The sequence below is a fragment of the Euprymna scolopes genome, chromosome 28 (genome assembly GCF_053919585.1).
Source record: "Euprymna scolopes isolate OS-2025 chromosome 28, ASM5391958v1, whole genome shotgun sequence".
In the NCBI taxonomy this organism is placed as follows: Eukaryota; Metazoa; Mollusca; class Cephalopoda; order Sepiida; family Sepiolidae; genus Euprymna; species Euprymna scolopes.
Genome location: NC_136509.1, coordinates 64199893 through 64226808, shown reverse-complemented (window position 1 = coordinate 64226808; position 26916 = coordinate 64199893). Strand labels below are relative to the sequence as shown.

Here is a 26916-nt window from a genome sequence, read left to right as displayed (position 1 = left end):
TCACATTCAATGTAATATTAAACACCAGTTACTCAGTAAAATAGCATAAAACATAATAAATGAATGCAAATTTTATTGCACACTTGTGTTGTTAACCTATTGTGTTGTTTACCTATGGTGTTGTTTATCTATTGTGTTGTTTATCTATGGTGTTGTTTATCTATTGTGTTGTTTATCTATGGTGTTGTTTATCTATTATGTTGTTTATCTATGGTGTTGTTTATCTATTGTGTTGTTTATCTATGGTGTTGTTTATCTATGGTGTTGTTTATCTATGGTGTTGTTTATCTATGGTGTTGTTTATCTATGGTGTTGTTTATCTATGGTGTTGTTTATATATGGTGTTGTTTATCTATTGTGTTGTTTATCGTGTTGTTTATCTATGGTGTTGTTTATCTATTGTGTTGTTTATCTATGGTGTTGTTTATCTATGGTGTTGTTTATCTATTGTGTTGTTTATCTATGGTGTTGTTTATCTATTGTGTTGTTTATCTATGGTGTTGTTTATCTATTGTGTTGTTTATCTATTGTGTTGTTTATCTATGGTGTTGTTTATCTATTGTGTTGTTTATATATGGTGTTGTTTATCTATGGTGTTGTTTATCTATGGTGTTGTTTATCTATGGTGTTGTTTATCTATGGTGTTGTTTATCTATTGTGTTGTTTATCTATTGTGTTGTTTATCTATTGTGTTGTTTATCTATTGTGTTGTTTATCTATGGTGTTGTTTATCTATGGTGTTGTTTATCTATTGTGTTGTTTATCTATTGTGTTGTTTATCTATTGTGTTGTTTATCTATTGTGTTGTTTATCTATGGTGTTGTTTATCTATTGTGTTGTTTATCTATGGTGTTGTTTATCTATGGTGTTGTTTATCTATGGTGTTGTTTATCTATTGTGTTGTTTATCTATGGTGTTGTTTATCTATTGTGTTGTTTATCTATTGTGTTGTTTATCTATTGTGTTGTTTATCTATTGTGTAAGTAAAATGAATTCGTTTGGTTTCGGATATTTTTTTACTTGGACAACTTCAATTATTGATAGCATTTATTACGACGAGTAAAGCTTTATTCTACTACGCTTTAAACATGTTTTTAAATAACTACATATTTAAACTAATATATACTTTCTCCAATTAAAAAGTCAGATGAGTCTTTTAGTTATTGCTTTCTATATTATTAAACTAAGTACGATTTGAGATCATCTTTGTGAGGAAGGTAATTACACGATCCGTGAAATTGATTTGTGTTATAATAGAGAAAATAGTACGGATTGATACTTTTGTTCACGCTTTTATTATTTCTTGTATCAAATGATCGATATTTTGTTTAATATGTTTACAACTGCATTTAACTATTCTAATACAATTATGCTCATACTATTCAAAAATTATCCGTAAAAGAAGCATATTTCTTTTAAATACAGTAAATTAGTGTTTGATCATATACGTTTACAAGTAACATGATTTTCAAGATGATATAATTTCTAATAGTGAATGTACGACAACATAGGTAACAAGTTGCAAGTTAATTCAAATGCGAACATTGAAAACTACACGGTAAACGCTGTGATAATATGGACACAGAAAAAAGAATTAAAAATTGCTCTCCAGAAAATACAAAAAATGCATTTAAACATTTATTTGGAAATAAACAGATTAAAACAACCTTAAAATCAGTGGGAAAGAATAATCAATTAACAAAAATACAATTCTGATAATGATAAGCATAACAGAGGTTGACAGTGCTACTTATAATAATGACAATAATAATGATAATTATAATAATAAATACAAAATCGAACGGAAAATAAGTTACATGCAAGTTAACATGGCCTGTTTCCGATAACTAGATATGAACATAGCATTAAACTGCAATAATTAAACTAATAAACTATTACTACTAATGCTACCACTGCTACAATAATGATGATGATGATGATCATGATGCTGATGCTGGTGATATTTGACTGTTATAACAGTACGATATTAAAGCTAGGTTATTTGACTGCAGCTGAAATACACTCTATGCACATATCAGTATCGTTTTATAAGGTATTTGATTGGAAGCAATAAATACATTTAGAAATTACATAGAGGAATGCAAATTTCAAATGTTGAAAATAAAACTTAATAATTAAGTATGACAATGCAACAAGGTTGATTGCTTAAAGAATTCAGTTTCTTAGATGAGAAACCCATATTTTAGGTACAAATAAGCTTTTTCCTGTATTATTATTGTTATCATTATTGTTATTATTGTTTAAAGTAGCAGTAATATTATTGATATGAACACATGAAATGCAATATTTTTGAATTATTACATAATCTTATATATGAATGCTTACATCAATATTAAATGCTGGATGTGATAAGATTTTCTTTTAAAATTGAGGCTACAAGAGAATTATTACGAACAGTTCAATCAATGAGAGTTTTCAAAATATATATTTATATTTTCCTTAATGTCATAAAATAAATCATGTTTTTAAATGTAAATTTTCGCCATTAAAATATCATGGGGAAATCATAGAATTCTGTGAAATGTATTTCCATACAAAATTATTTGTAAAATTATTTGTACAAAATCAACGTTTTACTTTTACTGTTCCTTTAGTTTTTCTACATTCATAAAACTGTACATTTAATCGATTTGTAAAGGACGAAGCAAAAATCCCATTAACAGTTAAAAAAAAATAGTGTTCGAGATGAAAAAAATATTTAGCTTATAAAATTCGAGAATACATTCTTAATTGGGGCGTAGTTATTGTTACATGTATTCATCACCCTTTCTTTGAATAAACAAATATAGACTTTAGAAAAAAATAAAAATAATAATTATTATTGTTGTTGTTGTTGTTGTTGTTGTCACACGATTAATTCAAATTCATCAATATTATACAAGCAAATGTTTTCTCATGTTACCTTTCTACAACAAACCCATCCAAATGCTTGATTTTTACACCTTATTTCGTTCTTTTCAGTGGGAATTTAAAACACTTTCCAACTACAAAGCTGTAAAATCAAAGTTTAAAATGTGTCTTCATGTTTTCAGTAAATGATTCATTTCGCTTTACTCACTTAAAACCATTTCTCCTCATAAATTTATCAGGTGAAGACAATCAACAGATAAGAAGGCAGTTATCTACCTTGGATTCGGCAATACGTAAAACGAAACTGTAACGCCATTAGAATGTTATACACCACTTGCATTCAATAAAACTTTTTAAAAGTAGGATTTCATCTATGTTCATTGAAGGTACACATCCCATCATTTATATTGCCTTGTTTAATATATTGGCTTTCAATTGGACAATGTTGATTTAATTCCACTCGGTGTGATCCCATAAATTACTTATTTCATTAAGCATTTTTCGATGAAAAAATAAAAGCAGAAACGCAAAATAGATTATCTTATATAAACTCCGTGCACCGATAAAAATATATTCAGAATCAGATTAAAAAAAAACTGCCTTTTCACTTGACTGTACGTAAGTGTTTTAGTTTCAATGACAATTCTTAATGTTGACAATATATACTCATCTCCACGATGAAATTATAATAATTTCTTTTTAAGTTAGAAAAGTTCAATCCATATCCGTGCATACGGGAATATTTCTCTCACACTGTTTTTCGTATCTGCATCTTCATTTATAAATATTATCTTTGCAATATTTAATATATATATATATATATATGTATTTTAATCAACTTTTTACCAATGCTAACGTATGATTTTTTTATAAATTCTTTTGAAGTCTGAAAAAATACTTTTCATGCATATTTCTTTTGTTTTTGATTTGTGACTTATAATAATTACTTGAGAATCAAAGTAAAAATTTTGGCAAATTACGAATACCTTCAGGAGAATACTCCCTGCACAATGTTAGATCCCGCCACAACTATTCTTTTTTGAGACACTCAAAATATAATGCGAAATTTAATAAACTTCTAAACAACTGAAATTGTGGTCATAGAAATCCAGGGCTGAGATTAGTTACATCTCCACCTCGGCATGATGCAATATAAAGCTGCAGAGTAAAATAGTAACCGTCAATTAAAGATTCTGTCTCAGAACCTTACTTTCTTCAAATGGTATTTTATGCAAAACATTTTCAGGTAATTTATTTTCCATTTATCAACAATTATAAGGCGCTCAATACTAGTGACAATCACACAAAAATATCATTCAAATATTCACGACGGATCAAAATAATTCTCTTTAAATTTGAATTTCATTTGATTTTGTTATATATGAGAATAAAGACGGAATTTTAGACTAATCTGCAGAGTCAATTCGGCATTAGTGACTATTTTACACAGATAAGTCAGAAGACGAAAGATCTGTTCAGTGGAAGGAAACAAAACTGTTAATAAAAAAGTAAAATATAAAATACTTAGTGCCCACAGTGACACCAAGTCTCATTCTGACGCATTTCCATATATCAAATGTGCGAATCCGTCGTTTGTGTACATGTATAATGGTTTTAAAGCTATTTGGAGAGAAATATCTTTTAAATCATGTTGTCTCATTTATAGGAAGAATCTAGTCACCAATGTCTGCTGTATTTGAAGTGATGTTTGTAACTTATGGACCACAACTTAATATTAATAAAAAATAATAGCTAATTTAAAAATAATAGCTAATTTAAAAATAATTTTTGCTATCAATTCCGATATCCAAAGGCAACCAAGTAATCCAGCGATAAATTATTAAAGCTTTGTTTTAACGATAAACCCACAGAATAATATCCAGAAAATGCAGAGGTAATATTTTGTCAAAAATAAATGATTTAAATGCATGCTATATTTGTTTCTGTTTTGTTTCATGGTTGTTGCATTGTTTTTGGTTGGTATTCAAATATCTTTAGTATTTCAACTAGCGTCCAATTAAGGCTTCCAATCTATCAAAGCAATCGATATTTAAAAAATAAAATTAATCTTTAACTGCTTTTATAGAAGTGCTTATTATCGAATCTCTTTTGAACATTTTGGCCAATCAAAAAAGATAGGATGTATGTTTAAATGCATTAAATCATGCATGTAAACACACAACGTTCAAATAACCAGCGTTATATTGTTCGGTCATTTGTTGAGGTTGACAATTCGCTTTCCATAACAGTCACATACCCATCTAAACTATTTATTAAATACGTTGTTTTTACAAATAGTCTTTGAAATCAACGACCAATGTAAAATATTTCTCTCTCACTTAGACCTCGGAAAAGAATGAGTATATATATATATATATATATATATATATATATATATATATATATATATATATATATATATAAATCATTGGAACTATTTACTCCACTCTTTGTTTGTTATGTTATCTTCCGATTGCTGCCTTTCATTTCTTTATATCATCAATTCACTGCTTATAATAAATGATCGATTTTTTGAAAATAACATTGAAAAAGAACAGCCAAACTTCACAGCATATTAGTATTCTCATTTCTTTTCATCGTTCAGATTAAGGGAATTAAACGACAAACCGTATCCTTTTTTTTTTAATAAATGAGATCCATTTTTTTCAAACCCTCATCCCGTAATTTTCTTCAGACGTTCCCTTTTGGTCGATACAAAAGCAGTCCAATTCTTATCACTTTGAAAATCCTTCATTGAATAACGCACTTTGAATCACGTGATCCGTCCGGCGACGTCTTTGTGCGCCCGGTCCTCGTCTGAGCCACCAGCAAGTCGGTCCGGATACTTGGCCGGCGAACATTCGGCGCCACAGTACCGCACGCGTCACTCATCTTCCGACGGATGGACATACCCTTGCGGGTATTATTTCCACTGGTCGAGCCGATGTACGTGGGCTGCACGCGTCGATGCATGGAGGGGCTCATCTCGGAAGGTAATTTAGCGATTTCGAAAAGACGCAGGAAGACTTCGTCGACATTGACACTCTTCTTAGCAGATGACTCGACAAAGGCGCATCCATTCTGACCCTCGATTTGTTTAATTACTTCGTTTGCTTCGACCACTCGTTCATTTTCCTTATCGGCCTTGTTACCAACTATGACCATAGGAATGTCCAGAGCCTTCTGGTTTTTCAGGCCCGCACAGTGGCCTTTACACTCAAGTATTTGCTCCCTAAGGCGTATAGCCTCCTCGAACGACTCACGGCTGTCGATGGAGTAGACCAGGATAAAAAGGTCACCTGAAATAGATAAAAAAGTATGGATAAATACATTGTCAATTAAAAGTAAATGTTATTGACATATTATGAAATTGTATACTTTTAAAAGTTCATAAAAAAATAATCAGATTATCAATAATTTAATGAGCTTTTCGAACCCTTTGATGTTACGATACAAAATACCCACCTGCACTAGCCACTCATTTTTATTCTAAGAGAATGTCCCCGCTTAGCAACATACACCAACATCATGCTATAAAATAAACAAGAACTATGTTTAGGAATGCGTTTCTTCACAATAAGCATTTAGCGATGAAAGCAATCAGCTGCGACAGGGCGACAAACGGACAGATAATTTTCTAGAGATTCATGAAAGCAATTCAGATTTCAACCTTCAGAGTCTGATTACATTAAAAAACAGAAAAGTAAGACTATGTCGAACGTAAGTGTGATAGAACGACAAAATGATATTTCAAGCTAGTATAAATCAATTTGTAACATAATGGGCCAAATGGGTCAATACTCTGTAAGCAACTAACAAAACAGACATCAAAAATACATTTAGTTTTCGTTATTTCAGCATTAACTTCGATTCGTTTCGAAATAGAGATAAATATGGGAATTTAAATGTAGTGCAGGAAGTATTAAGGGATGTAATAAATATTATTCAGAAAGTTCCCCAATCACGCCCGCGTGACAGATAGAGAGTAATTACATATCGTGGCCGTGTTGACCAATGAAGTTTATAGGAACAACTGGAAGTTCCTACACCGATGAGTGTGGCTAGTGATGCTAAACCAACACTTTCTCAAATTACTATTTTGTTCTTTCCTAACTACTCTAAATTCTTTGAATTTCACTTTTATTAATAAACAATGAGAATAAGTGGATAGAACTATTTGGGTTTGTACTAATCATATATATTTATCTTTTTAAGAGACAGAATCCGAAAGCAGCTAAACTGCTTGTATAAACTTGAACTGTAGAATTTGTTTCCTATCTTTCATCGCAATTGATAAATCCATATTTGAGGCAAATTCTAGCAAAAAACGCCAATGAATTCAAATCAGAATCAAAGTTTGTCAATTTCTCAGTAAATTTCTTAAGATACACATTCAGAGTTGTTGATCCGCGGAATGCAGTATGAATCGTGTGACAATTCTGACTGCGCTAAATTAATATCATTTCCTTTGATAATGTCAAGCCACATTGTAGTGCTTAGGTTCACGCGTTCCTTCCTCTAGCAACAAGAACCTTGTTAGAGAACGGCTCAGTGGGAACTGATATCATCCTTTATATTCGATTCGAGTTGCGCAACAACGACATAAATGTCATTGTTGCGCAACTCGGCCTTTACCCTTTGCCGTATCGCTTGAATGCAGGATATCACGCCAATCGAAGATTAATGAAATTATTTATCGAACTTCGATGCTATCGGCTTCCTCTTTATTTTATAACCGATCAGTCTGGTCAAGGGTGCTAGAAAGAGAATAAAGTTTTCTTTTTATGCATGGATGGTTCATGATATGGATGCCACATAATTCGAATCCTTTATAATCTCGTCAACATCTGTGTGTGTGTGTGTGATGTGTGTGTGTGAGATGCGTGTATGTGAGAAATGTGTGTGTGCCTCCAATAAAAGGAAATGTTAGAGGATCTACATAAAATCTAAAAATGTTATCTTAAGTACAATTTATTAGCGAAAACAATCGAAGTCTCTCCTAATCTCTCACTTCCCCAAACACCAAATAAATCATATTCTTATGAATTGAAATCCTCTTTCTTGAATTTTATTGGGATGGCACTATGCAAAAAATTCTCCGGGGAACGCAACGGAGGTCGTCCCGTATCTCTACAGTAGCTTTTATAGGTCGAATATTTATGTGCCGAATATTTATATGCCGAATATTTATATTCCGAATATTTATATTCCGAATATTTATGTGCCGAATATTTATATGCCGAATATTTATATGCCGAATATTTATATTCCGAATATTTATATTCCGAATATTTATGTGCCGAATATTTATATTCCGAATATTTATGTGCCGAATATTTATGTGCCGAATATTTATGTGCCGAATATTTATGTGCCGAATATTTATATGCCGAATATTTATGTGCCGAATATTTATGTGCCGAATATTTATGTGCCGAATATTTATGTGCCGAATATTTATGTGCCGAATATTTATATGCCGAATATTTATGTGCCGAATATTTATGTGCCGAATATTTATGTGCCGAATATTTATGTGCCGAATATTTATGTGCCGAATATTTATGTGCCGAATATTTATATGCCGAATATTTATGTGCCGAATATTTATATGCCGAATATTTATATGCCGAATATTTATATGCCGAATATTTATGTGCCGAATATTTATGTGCCGAATATTTATATGCCGAATATTTTTATGCCGAATATTTATGTGCCGAATATTTATGTGCCGAATATTTATGTGCCGAATATTTATGTGCCGAATATTTATATTCCGAATATTTATGTGCCGAATATTTATGTGCCGAATATTTATGTGCCGAATATTTATGTGCCGAATATTTATATGCCGAATATTTATATTCCGAATATTTATATGCCGAATATTTATGTGCCGAATATTTATGTGCCGAATATTTATGTGCCGAATATTTATATTCCGAATATTTATATTCCGAATATTTATGTGCCGAATATTTATATGCCGAATATTTATGTGCCGAATATTTATGTGCCGAATATTTATGTGCCGAATATTTATATTCCGAATATTTATATGCCGAATATTTATATGCCGAATATTTATGTGCCGAATATTTATGTGCCGAATATTTATGTGCCGAATATTTATGTGCCGAATATTTATGTGCCGAATATTTATATGCCGAATATTTATATTCCGAATATTTATATGCCGAATATTTATATGCCGAATATTTATGTGCCGAATATTTATGTGCCGAATATTTATATGCCGAATATTTATATGCCGAATATTTATATGCCGAATATTTATATGCCGAATATTTATGTGCCGAATATTTATGTGCCGAATATTTATATGCCGAATATTTATGTGCCGAATATTTATGTGCCGAATATTTATATTCCGAATATTTATGTGCCGAATATTTATATGCCGAATATTTATATTCCGAATATTTATGTGCCGAATATTTATATGCCGAATATTTATGTGCCGAATATTTATGTGCCGAATATTTATATGCCGAATATTTATGTGCCGAATATTTATGTGCCGAATATTTATATGCCGAATATTTATGTGCCGAATATTTATATGCCGAATATTTATGTGCCGAATATTTATGTGCCGAATATTTATATTCCGAATATTTATGTGCCGAATATTTATGTGCCGAATATTTATATGCCGAATATTTATGTGCCGAATATTTATGTGCCGAATATTTATGTGCCGAATATTTATGTGCCGAATATTTATATGCCGAATATTTATATTCCGAATATTTATGTGCCGAATATTTATATGCCGAATATTTATGTGCCGAATATTTATATGCCGAATATTTATATTCCGAATATTTATATGCCGAATATTTATATGCCGAATATTTATGTGCCGAATATTTATGTGCCGAATATTTATATGCCGAATATTTATATGCCGAATATTTATATGCCGAATATTTATATGCCGAATATTTATGTGCCGAATATTTATGTGCCGAATATTTATATGCCGAATATTTATGTGCCGAATATTTATGTGCCGAATATTTATATTCCGAATATTTATGTGCCGAATATTTATATGCCGAATATTTATATTCCGAATATTTATGTGCCGAATATTTATATGCCGAATATTTATGTGCCGAATATTTATGTGCCGAATATTTATATGCCGAATATTTATGTGCCGAATATTTATGTGCCGAATATTTATATGCCGAATATTTATGTGCCGAATATTTATATGCCGAATATTTATGTGCCGAATATTTATGTGCCGAATATTTATATTCCGAATATTTATGTGCCGAATATTTATGTGCCGAATATTTATATGCCGAATATTTATGTGCCGAATATTTATGTGCCGAATATTTATGTGCCGAATATTTATGTGCCGAATATTTATATGCCGAATATTTATATTCCGAATATTTATGTGCCGAATATTTATATGCCGAATATTTATGTGCCGAATATTTATATGCCGAATATTTATGTGCCGAATATTTATATGCCGAATATTTATATTCCGAATATTTATGTGCCGAATATTTATATGCCGAATATTTATGTGCCGAATATTTATATGCCGAATATTTATGTGCCGAATATTTATATGCCGAATATTTATATGCCGAATATTTATATGCCGAATATTTATATGCCGAATATTTATGTGCCGAATATTTATGTGCCGAATATTTATATGCCGAATATTTATGTGCCGAATATTTATGTGCCGAATATTTATATTCCGAATATTTATGTGCCGAATATTTATATGCCGAATATTTATATTCCGAATATTTATGTGCCGAATATTTATATGCCGAATATTTATGTGCCGAATATTTATGTGCCGAATATTTATATGCCGAATATTTATGTGCCGAATATTTATGTGCCGAATATTTATATGCCGAATATTTATGTGCCGAATATTTATATGCCGAATATTTATGTGCCGAATATTTATGTGCCGAATATTTATATTCCGAATATTTATGTGCCGAATATTTATGTGCCGAATATTTATATGCCGAATATTTATGTGCCGAATATTTATGTGCCGAATATTTATGTGCCGAATATTTATGTGCCGAATATTTATATGCCGAATATTTATATTCCGAATATTTATGTGCCGAATATTTATGTGCCGAATATTTATGTGCCGAATATTTATGTGCCGAATATTTATATGCCGAATATTTATGTGCCGAATATTTATGTGCCGAATATTTATGTGCCGAATATTTATATGCCGAATATTTATATTCCGAATATTTATATTCCGAATATTTATGTGCCGAATATTTATATTCCGAATATTTATGTGCCGAATATTTATGTGCCGAATATTTATGTGCCGAATATTTATGTGCCGAATATTTATATGCCGAATATTTATGTGCCGAATATTTATGTGCCGAATATTTATGTGCCGAATATTTATGTGCCGAATATTTATGTGCCGAATATTTATATTCCGAATATTTATGTGCCGAATATTTATGTGCCGAATATTTATGTGCCGAATATTTATGTGCCGAATATTTATATTCCGAATATTTATGTGCCGAATATTTATGTGCCGAATATTTATGTGCCGAATATTTATGTGCCGAATATTTATGTGCCGAATATTTATGTGCCGAATATTTATGTGCCGAATATTTATATGCCGAATATTTATATTCCGAATATTTATATTCCGAATATTTATGTGCCGAATATTTATATTCCGAATATTTATGTGCCGAATATTTATGTGCCGAATATTTATGTGCCGAATATTTATGTGCCGAATATTTATGTGCCGAATATTTATATGCCGAATATTTATGTGCCGAATATTTATGTGCCGAATATTTATGTGCCGAATATTTATATGCCGAATATTTATGTGCCGAATATTTATGTGCCGAATATTTATGTGCCGAATATTTATGTGCCGAATATTTATGTGCCGAATATTTATGTGCCGAATATTTATGTGCCGAATATTTATGTGCCGAATATTTATGTGCCGAATATTTATGTGCCGAATATTTATGTTCCGAATATTTATGTGCCGAATATTTATATGCCGAATATTTATGTGCCGAATATTTATGTGCCGAATATTTATGTGCCGAATATTTATGTGCCGAATATTTATGTGCCGAATATTTATATGCCGAATATTTATATTCCGAATATTTATATTCCGAATATTTATGTGCCGAATATTTATGTGCCGAATATTTATGTGCCGAATATTTATGTGCCGAATATTTATGTGCCGAATATTTATGTGCCGAATATTTATGTGCCGAATATTTATATGCCGAATATTTATGTGCCGAATATTTATATGCCGAATATTTATATGCCGAATATTTATATTCCGAATATTTATGTGCCGAATATTTATATGCCGAATATTTATGTGCCGAATATTTATGTGCCGAATATTTATGTGCCGAATATTTATGTGCCGAATATTTATGTGCCGAATATTTATGTGCCGAATATTTATGTGCCGAATATTTATGTGCCGAATATTTATGTGCCGAATATTTATGTGCCGAATATTTATGTGCCGAATATTTATATGCCGAATATTTATATTCCGAATATTTATATTCCGAATATTTATGTGCCGAATATTTATATTCCGAATATTTATGTGCCGAATATTTATGTGCCGAATATTTATGTGCCGAATATTTATGTGCCGAATATTTATGTGCCGAATATTTATGTGCCGAATATTTATGTGCCGAATATTTATATGCCGAATATTTATGTGCCGAATATTTATGTGCCGAATATTTATGTGCCGAATATTTATATGCCGAATATTTATGTGCCGAATATTTATGTGCCGAATATTTATGTGCCGAATATTTATATGCCGAATATTTATGTGCCGAATATTTATGTGCCGAATATTTATGTGCCGAATATTTATGTGCCGAATATTTATGTGCCGAATATTTATGTGCCGAATATTTATATGCCGAATATTTATGTGCCGAATATTTATGTGCCGAATATTTATGTGCCGAATATTTATGTGCCGAATATTTATGTGCCGAATATTTATGTTCCGAATATTTATGTGCCGAATATTTATGTGCCGAATATTTATGTGCCGAATATTTATATGCCGAATATTTATGTGCCGAATATTTATATGCCGAATATTTATGTGCCGAATATTTATGTGCCGAATATTTATGTGCCGAATATTTATGTTCCGAATATTTATGTGCCGAATATTTATGTGCCGAATATTTATGTGCCGAATATTTATGTGCCGAATATTTATGTGCCGAATATTTATGTGCCGAATATTTATGTGCCGAATATTTATGTTCCGAATATTTATGTGCCGAATATTTATGTGCCGAATATTTATGTGCCGAATATTTATATGCCGAATATTTATGTGCCGAATATTTATATGCCGAATATTTATGTGCCGAATATTTATGTGCCGAATATTTATGTGCCGAATATTTATGTGCCGAATATTTATATGCCGAATATTTATGTGCCGAATATTTATGTGCCGAATATTTATATGCCGAATATTTATGTGCCGAATATTTATGTGCCGAATATTTATGTGCCGAATATTTATGTGCCGAATATTTATGTGCCGAATATTTATGTGCCGAATATTTATATGCCGAATATTTATGTGCCGAATATTTATGTGCCGAATATTTATGTGCCGAATATTTATATGCCGAATATTTATGTGCCGAATATTTATGTGCCGAATATTTATGTGCCGAATATTTATATGCCGAATATTTATGTGCCGAATATTTATGTGCCGAATATTTATGTGCCGAATATTTATGTGCCGAATATTTATGTGCCGAATATTTATGTGCCGAATATTTATGTGCCGAATATTTATGTGCCGAATATTTATGTGCCGAATATTTATGTTCCGAATATTTATGTGCCGAATATTTATATGCCGAATATTTATGTGCCGAATATTTATGTGCCGAATATTTATGTGCCGAATATTTATGTGCCGAATATTTATGTGCCGAATATTTATATGCCGAATATTTATATTCCGAATATTTATATTCCGAATATTTATGTGCCGAATATTTATGTGCCGAATATTTATGTGCCGAATATTTATGTGCCGAATATTTATGTGCCGAATATTTATGTGCCGAATATTTATATGCCGAATATTTATGTGCCGAATATTTATATGCCGAATATTTATATGCCGAATATTTATATGCCTCCATGTGGACTGAAAAGTTCAAATACATATCTTAGATTCTAATGAAACTTTAGCCAATGGTGGTGGGCAAACTTTTCAGTGCAAGGGCCGCATTAAAAACTTCTAAATTTTACTGGGCCGCATAGTATATTTTCCAATATAATTGATATTTAAAAAAGACAAAATAAAAGGCTTTCAGAGAAAAATATAATTAATTTTCATTTATTAGCATTTTAAAGTACTATAGAAGATTCCCATAAAACACATTTGAAAGATACAGTAACTTTAAACTTTAAAAGAAAACAATTTTATTAACATGTATTTTTTAAGTATGAACTTAATATGAAACACGTTTGAAAAACAAATAACCTAGTTTGAAGAATAAAAGCAATTCTTAAGTAACTCTGTTTAAAGAGATTTAAAAATATCTTATTAATTAATATTTTAGAATAAAATCTTTAAAAGATACACATATAAAGTAACTCGAAGAACAAAAATGAATTTATATATTAAAAAAAGAACCGTCACATGAAGCACATTTATTTAAAAATAAAGTAACTCAACTTTAAGAGGAAAACATATTTCTATTGATATTTTAAAACAGTAACTTCATATGAAATATATTTATTTGAAAAACATAATAGCTCAGCAACTGAGCAACAGAAGGATCAAAATGACTCAGTGAGAATGATGCAACTGACTGCAATCATTTACCAGTTTGTTGAAATTAGGTGTCAAGTTGCTTGTACTGATTCTTAACACTGACTGAAGATTTAAGTCTGTGAGAAATGATCTGTTCTTTGACTTGTTAATTTTCAATATGGAAAAAGTCTGCTCACATATGTAAGTTGAAGCAAATAACACAAACATCTTCCTTGCAAAATTTTCCATATTTTAAAACTTTTCTGGGTGCAGAGATGCATAAAATTCGACTAGTGGTTTATTTTCAAAGAGCCTTTTTAAAGAGTTGTCGACTTGCAAATCAATAAGATCTACCTGTAGTTCTTCGGCAGCTGTTTGAACGTCACATGCAAAAGGTGAGCTGAGCAAATCAAACTGTCCTTCAATTGCCTTGAAATCAACAAATCTTCTGATAAATTCCTCTTTTAGAGCCATCAAGTGGGAACTGTATTTGTCTGATAATGCTTGTGTAACAGCTCGTGTTTTCAACAACGAAAAATGAACAAAGTTTTGCTCTTTAAGCTGCTTGGCAAAAAGTTTAAGTTCCAATTGAAACGCTTTCACTTCAACATACAATTCATGAGCAAATACACTTTTGCGTTGTAGTTTTGTATTTAATTCACTCGGCTTTTGCAACATGTCTACAGCAAATGCAAAACCACAAACCCATTCGTCACACTCCATTTCTTTTAAAAAGTCACAAGGAATTTCTTTCATATTAAAAAACATGACAACCTCTGCTTTAACGTCCCATATTCTCTTCAGTACTTCCCCCACACTTAACCATCGGATATTTGTGTGATACAGCACATCAGTAAAATCTGCCTCGATATCTTACAAGAAACATTGGAACTGCCTGTGTTTCAATCCCTGTGCTCTTAAGTTCACTGCACGCACTACTGGATCCATAACATGTTTGAGTTTCAAAGATGATTTACAAAGGCTTTCTTGATGCATGATGCAGTAAAAAGACAACACACTGTGCGATGGAAAATCTTCTTTGATTTTTTATTCATCAAGGTCACAAGGCCACAGTGTTTGCCTCTGAGTGAAGGAGCGCCATCAGTTGTAATACCTAGACCTGATTAGACTGCTAATGATACTGTTGTATAAATCGTTTCCAGTGGCTGTGTCATTGAGAGACTCCATGGATAGTAATTCTTCTGTAATTTCAAAGTTTTTGTCAATTCAAAAATGGATAAGCATCGAAAATTTCACAAAAATCTGACCATTAGTTGATTTTTGCTAGATTTGTTAAACGGATTTTTGCTAGATTTGTTAAACGGATATGTTGTCAATGCTTACTACGGGGGAACGTTATTTTAAAGCGCCAATTATGTAAACACGATTTTCGTCTCACGATTTCATTATTTTCGTACGATGAAAATTTTTTTTTTTAATTATTACTAGTTTATTCTGCCCTTCTTCTTTTAAATGATACAGAAGTTATATTGATAATATTAATTTATAATAAAGTTACATCGTGTTACATATAGGGGGTAATTCTGTGGTGAATTTTGGAGGTGCCTACAGAACTTCTAATTTCGTTCCAGTGCTAAAAATAATTTTCTAATTGAACACGTGACCAAGGAATCGTGGGAAAATAAGAAAATGAATATCAATCAATATTTGAATTTATTCACAGATAACTAAAAAAACAATGTTTTTACTTGGCCTTCGCGACAAGATCAAAGTGTAATGTCTGCTCTTCATATGCTGCACTTCAATTTCTTGTTCTCTGTCAGTGGCGGAGAAATCCTTCACGACTGAGACAATTTTTATTTTTGTTCCTTTTCTCCACGTTAAAAAACGACCCTGGTGTCTAACTCTGTCCCGGGGGGGGGGGCATTGCTAATAGGAACAATTATTGTGATTTTATTTTCAGAAACAAGAATTATAAACAACAAATTATATATATAGGAAACGAACATTTTTGGGGGTTGTATTACTGTACACATAGATTCGAAAAAGTTGTCAAAAAAACAAATATATAACAAATAAATGCTATCAAAGGCAAGGTAAATTACTTGTCCACCGAACTTTATGTTTTTAGTGTTTTTATTTAATGCAACACGTTTATTCAGCTCGAAAAACATAGATTTTACCGATGTATTGGATAATTAAAGATGGCGCCCGACTCTCTCTTTGACACGGTAAGTTCGGGAAAAGGAATTAAAAATAAAAAATTAAACAAAATACTGTTAAAAACCCACGGTGTCAAAGAGAGAATCGGGTGCCATTTTTAATTTTCCAATACATCGGCAAACACTGTATGTTTTTCGAGATGAATAAACATGTTACATTAAATAAAAAACACTAAAAGAATATCCAGTTAGGTAGAAAAGTAACTTATCTTGCCTTTGATAACATTTATTTTTTATATATTTGTTTTTTGACAACTTTTTCGAATCTATGTGTACAGTAATACAAACCCTATTTTTTTAAACGAAAAAATACAATTTGTTTTTAATTTGAACGGGAATATTATTATTATTATTATTATTATTATTATTATTATTATTATTATTATTATTATTTTTATTATTATAAATTTATTTTAAATCATTGATATTTGTTAAATTAACGGGAAATGAAGTCATTTTTGATTAGTAGTAACATGAAACGATAGAATTTATAAATTTATTTTAAATTATTTAGTTTTTTATTTTTTTTTTTCGATAAATTATTTTTTCCCTGGATTTGTTTTTTTCTATTAAAATTGACTATATCACGCATTCGTAGTTTTTAACAAAAATTCAGTAAACCAGAACGAAATTAGAAGTTCCGTTCTATTTTTGTGACCGAAAAACATAGCGTGCTTATCCATATTTACCATAATGTTGATACAATTTACGAAAATATTAAAAAAAAGAAGTAAAATGAGTACTTGAAAATATAGTTATCGAAAACATAACAAAAAAATGAGAAACCGCATGAAACAAATCGAAGATTGGTATTCACACATTTTTGCAATTTTTTTTAAACACCCACAAAATTTTATCTTTTATAAACTTTTTGCATATATTGAATTAATTTTTGGTCATTTATAGAAAACAAGATTAAAAGTGTGTTTTAATAAATATTTTATAAATCAGTTAATTTATTTTAATCAGTAATAAATGTACAAAATTGATTAATAAAAATATATATGTAGGTGTCCTGTAAAATTTTAAATTTTAGATATTATTTGAATCAAGATATTTTGAACAAGTAAACATATTTGACAAAACGGGTCAATATTGATTACATTTTTTAAAAAATATGTTGCTTGAATTTGCATAAAACCCTCTTATTGATATTCTAAAAAGTTTCATTTACGAAATTACATAATGGGAATCTAAATTTACTAAATTTTTGTAACAAATTAGCATAATTGCAGATGTAAACAAAATAATTGATCAATATTTTTACTTACGAAACTGCTTGGCAATGAATTTATAAGATGTCCTTCTTTGGAAATTCTAAATATCATATGAAAATTTTAGTGTCTTTTAGGAGTAACGGAGATGGGAGAGAGAGAGAGAGTTCGCTAAAACTTGACCGGTCGGTCGGCTGTACCTCAGACTACAAGCGCCAGATTTTATGGTCCCCACAATATTTTTAGTATATCAAAATAATTTATTGCCTGTTTTCGGCCAGGCAAAAGTTTCGGTCACGGCAAATCGAAAAGGATCCGATAAAGCTACGCCTGGCAGTCTAGCTGGTAACCAAGTGTAAACTTACCAGTCCCCATAAAACAGTAATTTTTTTAATATGTAATTCGTAAGGTTTCTTTGTTTTCTTTTACTTTATTTGTTTTTCTTTCTTCAGAAATTTAGTTAGATTGTTAAAACAAAGGTATTTTTTCATCTCCAAATTTTCATTTTTTTTGCAAGGATCTGCCCGTACTTGTGTCCGGCAGTCCGTACAGCTATCAGAAAATCAATATTCAGTACTTGAAGGGTCGCATGAATACCTTTGGCGGGCCGCATGCGGACCGCGGGCCGTAGTTTGCCCACCCCTATATTAGACACTAATTGAGAGTTTTAAAACATTTCAAATTTTTCCGACTATACTAATAATACAATAAGAGGGAGGAGACAATAAAAACTAAGAACGAACTACCGTGTTCTGTATATAATGAGAAAAAAACATAATAGCGATCTTCATTCAATCTGGAGCAACATTGGGTATCCCTGCTAATAATAGAACTGATCATGTCTTCTTTGATATCACTAGACGTGCCGAGACGCAATACAGAAATAGCGAAAATATAGATTATATTTGTTATTTTGAAAAATAAGAATACTCATCTAATTTAATATGTGTGTCCGTTTCAGATAAAAAAAATTCCATCGTGACATAAGGAAGAGGGTGTCACACTGTTAAAAAACATCAATAGTCAAATTGCACCCCTCTACGTAAAGAACGTGTTTATTGTTTTGCTTAGTTTCAATTTTATGTTGCTTTGCGTTTTAAGAAGAAAGACTTAAATGTTTTGAAGCTCGCAATGCGTACTCTTTTGTTCACTGAGCAAATGAAAATGATTTAACTCAGCCCGATCAAAATAAAACATGATTATCATAAAATGTAGATTAAAAAAAAGAAAAACGGGTATAAAAAAATAACTGAATTTGATAATCGTTTAAATAGTAATAAAAAAATATGCTGTAAATGAATCGATTATTTTCATTTTAAACCCACTTAACTCTAATAACTTTTAATTGAATATTATTTAATTGTAACTTTGTTCTTAATGCATTAAAAAATTATTTCTATGAATATAGTATGAGCTAATTATTAAAGATGTAACCATCTAATCAAGGCGCTTAATCATGATAAAACACGCGAATTGTTCCAGTTAAATTCTAGGGCAAATGCTCTTGAAATATCAAAGGCCTTTGATAGAGTATGGCAGAAAGGTTTACTTCACAAGATCTCCAGCTACGGTATAGCTGGAAATGTCTTCTCAATTATTAAATCATTTCTCTCTTAGTGAGTAGTTGTTAATAGGCAGAAATCAGAACCTCTTAGTATTAATGCTGGAATCCCTCAGGGGTCAACTCTCTTCCTGATCTATATTAATGATCTTCCAAATCACATCCTTACATCATTCGTAGAATCTATGCTGATGACACTACTATCTATGGTAGCAAATCTAAGATCGTAAACGGTCTCTCCTTTGATCTTGAGCAAGTGGCACAATGGGGAAAGAGGTGGCTTTTTACTTTTAATGCATCTAAAACCAAGCTTTTATCTTTACATCATAAACGCTCTGATCCCCATCTGGCATCAATTGAAATGAATGGCTCTCGTCTTGGGGAGGCCTCATGTTTTGAAAAGCTTCTGGGCTTGACCTTTAGTCCTGATCTTAAATGGGACACATACATTAAATCCGTTGCCAAAGCCGTTCGAAAAATGGTGGGATCTTTCTATCGATCCAGTAGATATCTCACTGCTGATGCAATTCTCTATCTATATAATAGCCAGGTACGTCCAAGGATGGAGTACTGTTGCCACATCTGGGCAGGAGCTGCTAGAAAGGACTTATCCTGCCTTGATAGTGCTCAAAATAGACTTCGTAGTCTTGTGGGGATGCCCTTTTCTCTTCCCTGCAACGTTTTCCTGCTTTCCAGCTGACTACAATATAGTTGTCTTCAAGTCTAACGTAAACAAGTTTTTGATGAGCCGTTCCATATAAGTTAACAAATTTACCAAATCTCCATTACTAACGGTTACTATATTGTCCAATTTTTACTGTACAGTCTTTAACTCTTATCCTCGAGTGGCATCTTGGCCTTGACAAGTTGTGATGCCTATGTAAAAAAAATCGGTAGTAGCTATAATCAACCGCAAGAAATATTACCCTTTAACTTATGAGATAAAGAAAGACATAAAGAAAGAGAAAGAAAATAACATTTGTAAGCGTGTCTACGCGGAGAGTTTGTAGTTACAAAAATGCTACCCAATCTAAACTTGAGTGCTTAAGTCCAGGGCGATTGGAACATAATGAGAAAGCGGGTGAAAGACGGGTGTTTTTAAGACGTTTTCCTCCTCCAAGACTCATTGCATAAAAAAGGATTGTAAGTAGTTGATCACAACTCATAATGGGAAAGCATATTGATTCATACGTTCCTCAAAAGTGTTAGTTAAAGTGATTACACCATTCACGTATACAACAGAGTAACGTAGCAGGTTTAACTATAACAGAGTGTCGGTTCGGCTGTGCATTGAAATTAATAATAGCATAGTTATTATTGCTGAGTATTTGGAGCAGTTAGTTGATAAACTGAAAGCATGAAAAAACGACCTGGAGATCATGGGTGAAATAATCTAAAACAAACGTGTTGTTCATATGTACAGTCACAAATCTTGATCAGTATCTTTTCTCTGTGTACCAAAAGGTTTAAATGCAAGGCGACATAATGTAATCTGTGCCAATTCTGTGTCTACAAAATTGCAGAGATCTAAAACGTAAGTTAGCTGCGAGTCCCAGTTTAAAGTGTAGGTTTATAATGTTGCCAATCATTTTAATAAGTTTATCATATTATTTTAATTAGATTTATTATATCGATAATCATTTTAATAAGGGTTATCATAGTCATTATCATTTTAAATAGGTTTATTATATGACGTGAATTTTAATTAGGTTCATAATATCGATAATCATTTTAATCAGGTTTACCATATACACAATAATTTTAATTAGGTTTATCGTATTCATAATCATTTTAATAAGGTATATCATATTGATAGTCAATTTAATTAGATTTATCATATTGATAATAATTTTAATAAGATTTATCATATTCATAAACATTTGATTTAGGGTTATCATATTGATAATAATTTTAATTAGATACATAGTATACATAATTATTTTAATTAGATTTATCATATTAATGATCATTTTAATAGGATTTATCATATTGATAATCATTTTAATGAGATTTATCATATTCAAAATAATTTTAATTAGACTTATCATATTCATAATAACTTTAATAATGTTTATCATATTGATAATCTTTTTGATTAGATTTATCATATAATAAACAAATGTATAATATACACAATCATTTTAATTAGATTTGTCATATTGGTCTTAATTTTAATTAGGTTTATCATATTGATAATCATTTTTATTCGATTTATTATATTCATAAAAATTTTAATTAGATTTATCATATTGATAATAATTTTTATTAAATTAAACATATTGATAATAATTTTAATTCGATTTATCATATTGATAATCATTTTAATTAGATTTATCAACTTGATAATAATTTGAGAAGGTTATATCATATTGATAACCATTTTAATTATATTTATAATATTGATAATCATTTTAATTAAGTTTATAATATTCACAATCATTATAATTAGGTTTAACATATTGATAATAATTTTAATTAGATTTCTCATATTAATAATCATTTTAATAAGGTTACTCATATTGATAATCATTACAATTATGTTTATTATATCGAAAATCGTTTTTATGTTTATCATATTGATAATCATTTTAATAAGATTTGTTATATTGGTAATGATTTCAATTAGGTTTATCATATTGATAATTATTTAATTAGATTTATCATATTGATAATAATTTTAATAAGATATACCATATTGATAATCATTTTAATAAAATTTATCAGATTGATAATTATTTTAATTTGGTTTATATTGTTATGGCTTGCAATAAGCCACATAAAAAACAGAATAATGGAATATAGTTTAAACAATGTATTACTGGAACAACAACATAAAAAGGTTACAACTGAAAAGAGTCGTAAACGTCACCGAGAAGGCGAGGGCCGCTCTGGTGTTTAATCCAGACCTGGGATCAAAAGGTCTATGGTTTATATAATGGATAGAACAGTCCATTTGGAGGGTGATTCTCCCACATCCCCCTCCGAAGCTGATTTCCGCGGATGTGAAAATCCGTATTTCTTCCTTTCGGGGCAGACCACCAAGGGGTCTGTGCGCTTCCTCTTTCTGCCGTAGAGTCTCGGTTCCGACATCCCTTTTGAAGGGTCTATGTCAAAACAGTCATACACAGTTTCAATCGCCTCACTGCCGTCTTGCGATGGTTCTTCTTGATCCTTGTACAAGCCTTTACTGATTCTTCGTAAGATCGTGCCCTGTTCCCAAAAAGAAACGTTATTTCTAAAATGTCTAAAATACACGTTATCTCCGCTGCTAAACCGTTTCGTTGGCATTGTAGAGGTTCTGTTGCGTACTATGTGCTTGGGTAGCAGTTTATCAAATACGGATTTTATTTTCTGTCCAAACATGATTTCTGCTGGAGATCCCGCATCTGGTTTGTTCGGATTTCTCGTGATTCTGTAAACCTGCAGAAATTGCTGAAGGGCCTTTTCTGTCGGTGAATCGGACGCCCTTTTTAATGCCCTTTTAAGCATATCGATGAAGCATTCGGCCTGGCCGTTGCTTCTGGCGTGGTACTGGGGTGTCGTAATATGCTTGACTTGATACGTCTCGCAGAATTCTCTGAATTCTGTCGAGGTGAACTATGTAGCGTTGTCGCTAACCAAACAGTCTACAACCCCAAACCGAACAAACAATATCAATAAAAAAAATTGTCGGGTGTTTACATCTTAATACCTCTGGCCATTTAGAGTAAGAGTCAACTACTATCGGGTTGTAAAAATCCTCCACAGGTCCCGCGTAATCGATGTGGATCCTCGACCATAGTTGTTCAGCCTAAGGCCAAGGTTTATATGTTATCGGTGGTGCTTTTGCAGCCAAAGCACAGCCTTTGCATCTGTTCACCATGTCGGTAATATCTTGGTCCATAGTTGGCCAATAAACAAAACTTCTAATTAGGCTTTTCATTCTATTTATTCCTGGATGCCCCATGTGAAAATCCCTGAGAATTTTTTTTTGAAGGGTTTGTGGGATGACAACCCTTTCACCGTATAACAGTATTTCGCTACAACCAGAAAAAATGTCTGAACTGGTGTCACCCAGTGCTAATGTCTGCTTCGTAGTTTGAATGAAATTGTCATTTAGGGGTTCTGACTTAATTTCTTGAAGTGTGACCGGCAGTTTATGTTAGAAACTTCCTTAGGTTTGATAACATTTGAGTTCAACGTCGTTAATATTTTTAGAATACTATTTCAACGCAGGTATTTTTTTCAATGTCGTTACTGGTTTCGACTTTAGTATGCTCATTGAATCCTATGTCGTCAGTGTTTAGTTTTTTAGAACACTGTTTTTAAACGTGGGTACGCTCTTTGAATCCAATGTCGCCAGTGTTATGGCTTGCAATAAGCCACAAAGAAAACAGAACAATGTATTACTGGAACAACAACGTAAAATGTTACAATTGAAAAGAGTAGTAAACGTCACCGAGCAGGCGAGTGTCGCTCTGGTGTTTAATCCACACCTGGGATCAAAGGGTCTATGGTTTATATAATGGATAGAACAGTCCATTTGGAGGGTGATTCCTCAACAAAAAAATTGATAATCATTCTAATTAGATTTATAATATTAATAATCAGTTTTATTAGGTTTATTATTTTGATAATCATTTTAATTAGATTTATCATATTACTAATAATTTTAATTAGAGTTATCATATTAATAATCATTTTAATCAGATTTATCATATTGATAGCAATTTTTATTATGTTTATGATACTGATAATCATTTTAATTAGCTAGATCATATTGATAATCATTTTAATTAGGTTTATCATATTGATAATCATTTTAATTAGATTTATCATATTCGTAATCATTTTAATTATGTTTATCATATTGATAATACTTTTTATTATGTTTATCATATTGATAATCAGTTTAATAAGGTTTATTATATTGATAATAATTTTAATAATGTTTATCATATTGATTATAATTTTTGTTAGGTTTATCATATTGAAAAATCATTTAAATAATAATTACTATATTAATAATCATTTTAATCAGGTTTATCGTATTGATACTCATTTTATATAGATTTATAATATTGATAATCATTTTAACCAGTTTTATTATATTGATTTTAATTTAGTTAGGTTTACCATATTAATAATCATTTTAATAAGATTTATAATATTAGTAATCATTTTAAATAGGTTTATCATATTGAAAATCATTTTCAAAACAGTTTATCATATTGATAATGATTGTAAATAATTTTACCATATTAATAATTATTTTAGTAAGCGTTACAACAAAAGGCTGTCCCATTTTCCTGTAAATAAGAAGAACATTAAATAAGTGGAAAATGACATTCGTATAAGCCGAGACTCGAACCTTGTAATCAAGGTTCAGAATAGATTTAGAAATGGAATGTTAGAATTTCACTATTGTTAAATTCCACATAAAATAGTTAGATATTGTTTGTATAGTAAAAAGAATTGTTCATTCTTTTATGAAAACTGAATTAAGAAGGTCAGCTAAAAAGAATGAACGATACAAATAGGTTAGGTTCAAAAATAGGTTAGTTCAGAATTCGTTTTTTGCAGAAGTATGTTTGGAGAACGTGTGCTGAGCCACGTGAGTGGTCATGTTTGGAACCACACATCTGTCGTCATAGCAGAAAATGAAACTTCTCAAATCATATGAGCTAGGATTAGAAAATTTCAGAGTTGGCAGTCGGGCAGACAGGTTCGAGCAGTCAGCAAAGTCGATCGGAAAAAGTTGACATCATCAGAAGAGGTTTCTATTAGAAGCGAAGGGAGAGCATTTAACCATGTAGAAACGAATTTGAATTACTGACGTAATCATCATTTCGACCGGTCAAATGAAATAAAGAACATCATCGATTTTTGTAACTGTTGTCTTCGTGTCGTCATTGAACAATTGAAGGTGACGTGTAAATCATCTTATTATGAACTTTGTATAACCTCCTTCCAAGTAATGTGTCCCCCCTCTTCCATCATAAGTAATGATTGCCCCCTCCTGTGTTAACAGAACTGATAACCCTCTCTCCTCACTAATATATGTAAGAGGAATCCAGAGAACTGTAATATATATAATTCTCTCCCTCATCCCCGTCGTTAGTCCTATTATATATATGAACACCAATATGGACTCCTATGCTTTACCTCCTCATATGCTTTACTATATTAATAACGATTTAAATCAAGTTTATCATATTGATAATCATTTTAATTAGATTTATCTTATTGATAATCAATTCAATTAGTTTAATCATATTGATAATAATTTTATAGGATTTATCATATTGATAATTATTTCAATTAGTTTTATCACATTCATAATATTTTAATTAGGCTTATCATATTGATAATCATTTTAATAAGATTTATCATATTCATAATGATTTAAATAAGGGTTATCATATTGATAATAATTTTAAATAGGTTTATCATAGTCATAATCATTTTAATGAGGTTCATGATATTGATAATATTTTTATTAGATTTATAATATTCATAATCATTTTAATGAGGTTCATCATATTGATAATATTTTAATTAGTTATATCATATTCATAATAATTTTAATGAGGTTCATGATATTGATAATATTTTAATTAGATTTATTATATTCATAATTATTTTAATGAGGTTCATGATATTGATAATATTTTAATTAGATTTATCATATTCATAATCATTTTAATGAGGTTCATGATATTGATAATATTTTAATTAGATTTATCATATTAACATTATTTTAATTAAGTTTATCATATTGATTCTCATTTTAAATAGATTTCTTATTATTTTAATTATGTTTACTATATATCGATACTCATTTTAATACAAGTTATCATATAGATAATCATTGCAATTATATTTATCATATTGAAAATCATTTTAATGAAGTTAGTCGTATTAATAATCATATTAATTAGTCATTATATTTTTAATCATTTGATTAGCTTTATCATATTGATAATCATATGGATAAAAATTTTAATTAGATTAATAATATTGATAATAATTATAATAAGGTTTATCATATTCATATTATGTTAATCATATTGATAATCATTTTAATTAGATTTATCGTGTTGATAATTATTTTAATAAGGGTTATAATATTGGTAATAATTTTAATTATATTCATTATATAGTTTTACTATATTCCTAATCATTTTAATAAGTTTTTCATATTGATAATAATTT

The 26916-nt window shown here is 30.3% G+C and overlaps 1 protein-coding gene across 4 annotated transcripts in view; it reads right to left on the bottom strand.

Moving 5' to 3' along the window:
- Positions 1-1627: 1627 nt before the first annotated feature.
- The window catches only part of LOC145249678 (dexamethasone-induced Ras-related protein 1-like), a 1077461-nt gene continuing 1052172 nt past the window's right edge, over positions 1628-26916 (bottom strand). For all 4 annotated transcript variants that reach the window (XM_080111468.1, XM_080111465.1, XM_080111466.1 and 1 more), the window contains one exon: positions 1628-6170. In XM_080111468.1, coding sequence (XP_079967594.1) covers positions 5623-6170 — 548 coding nt within the window. In that variant the 3' untranslated portion in view covers positions 1628-5622. The remainder of the gene's footprint in view (positions 6171-26916) is intronic.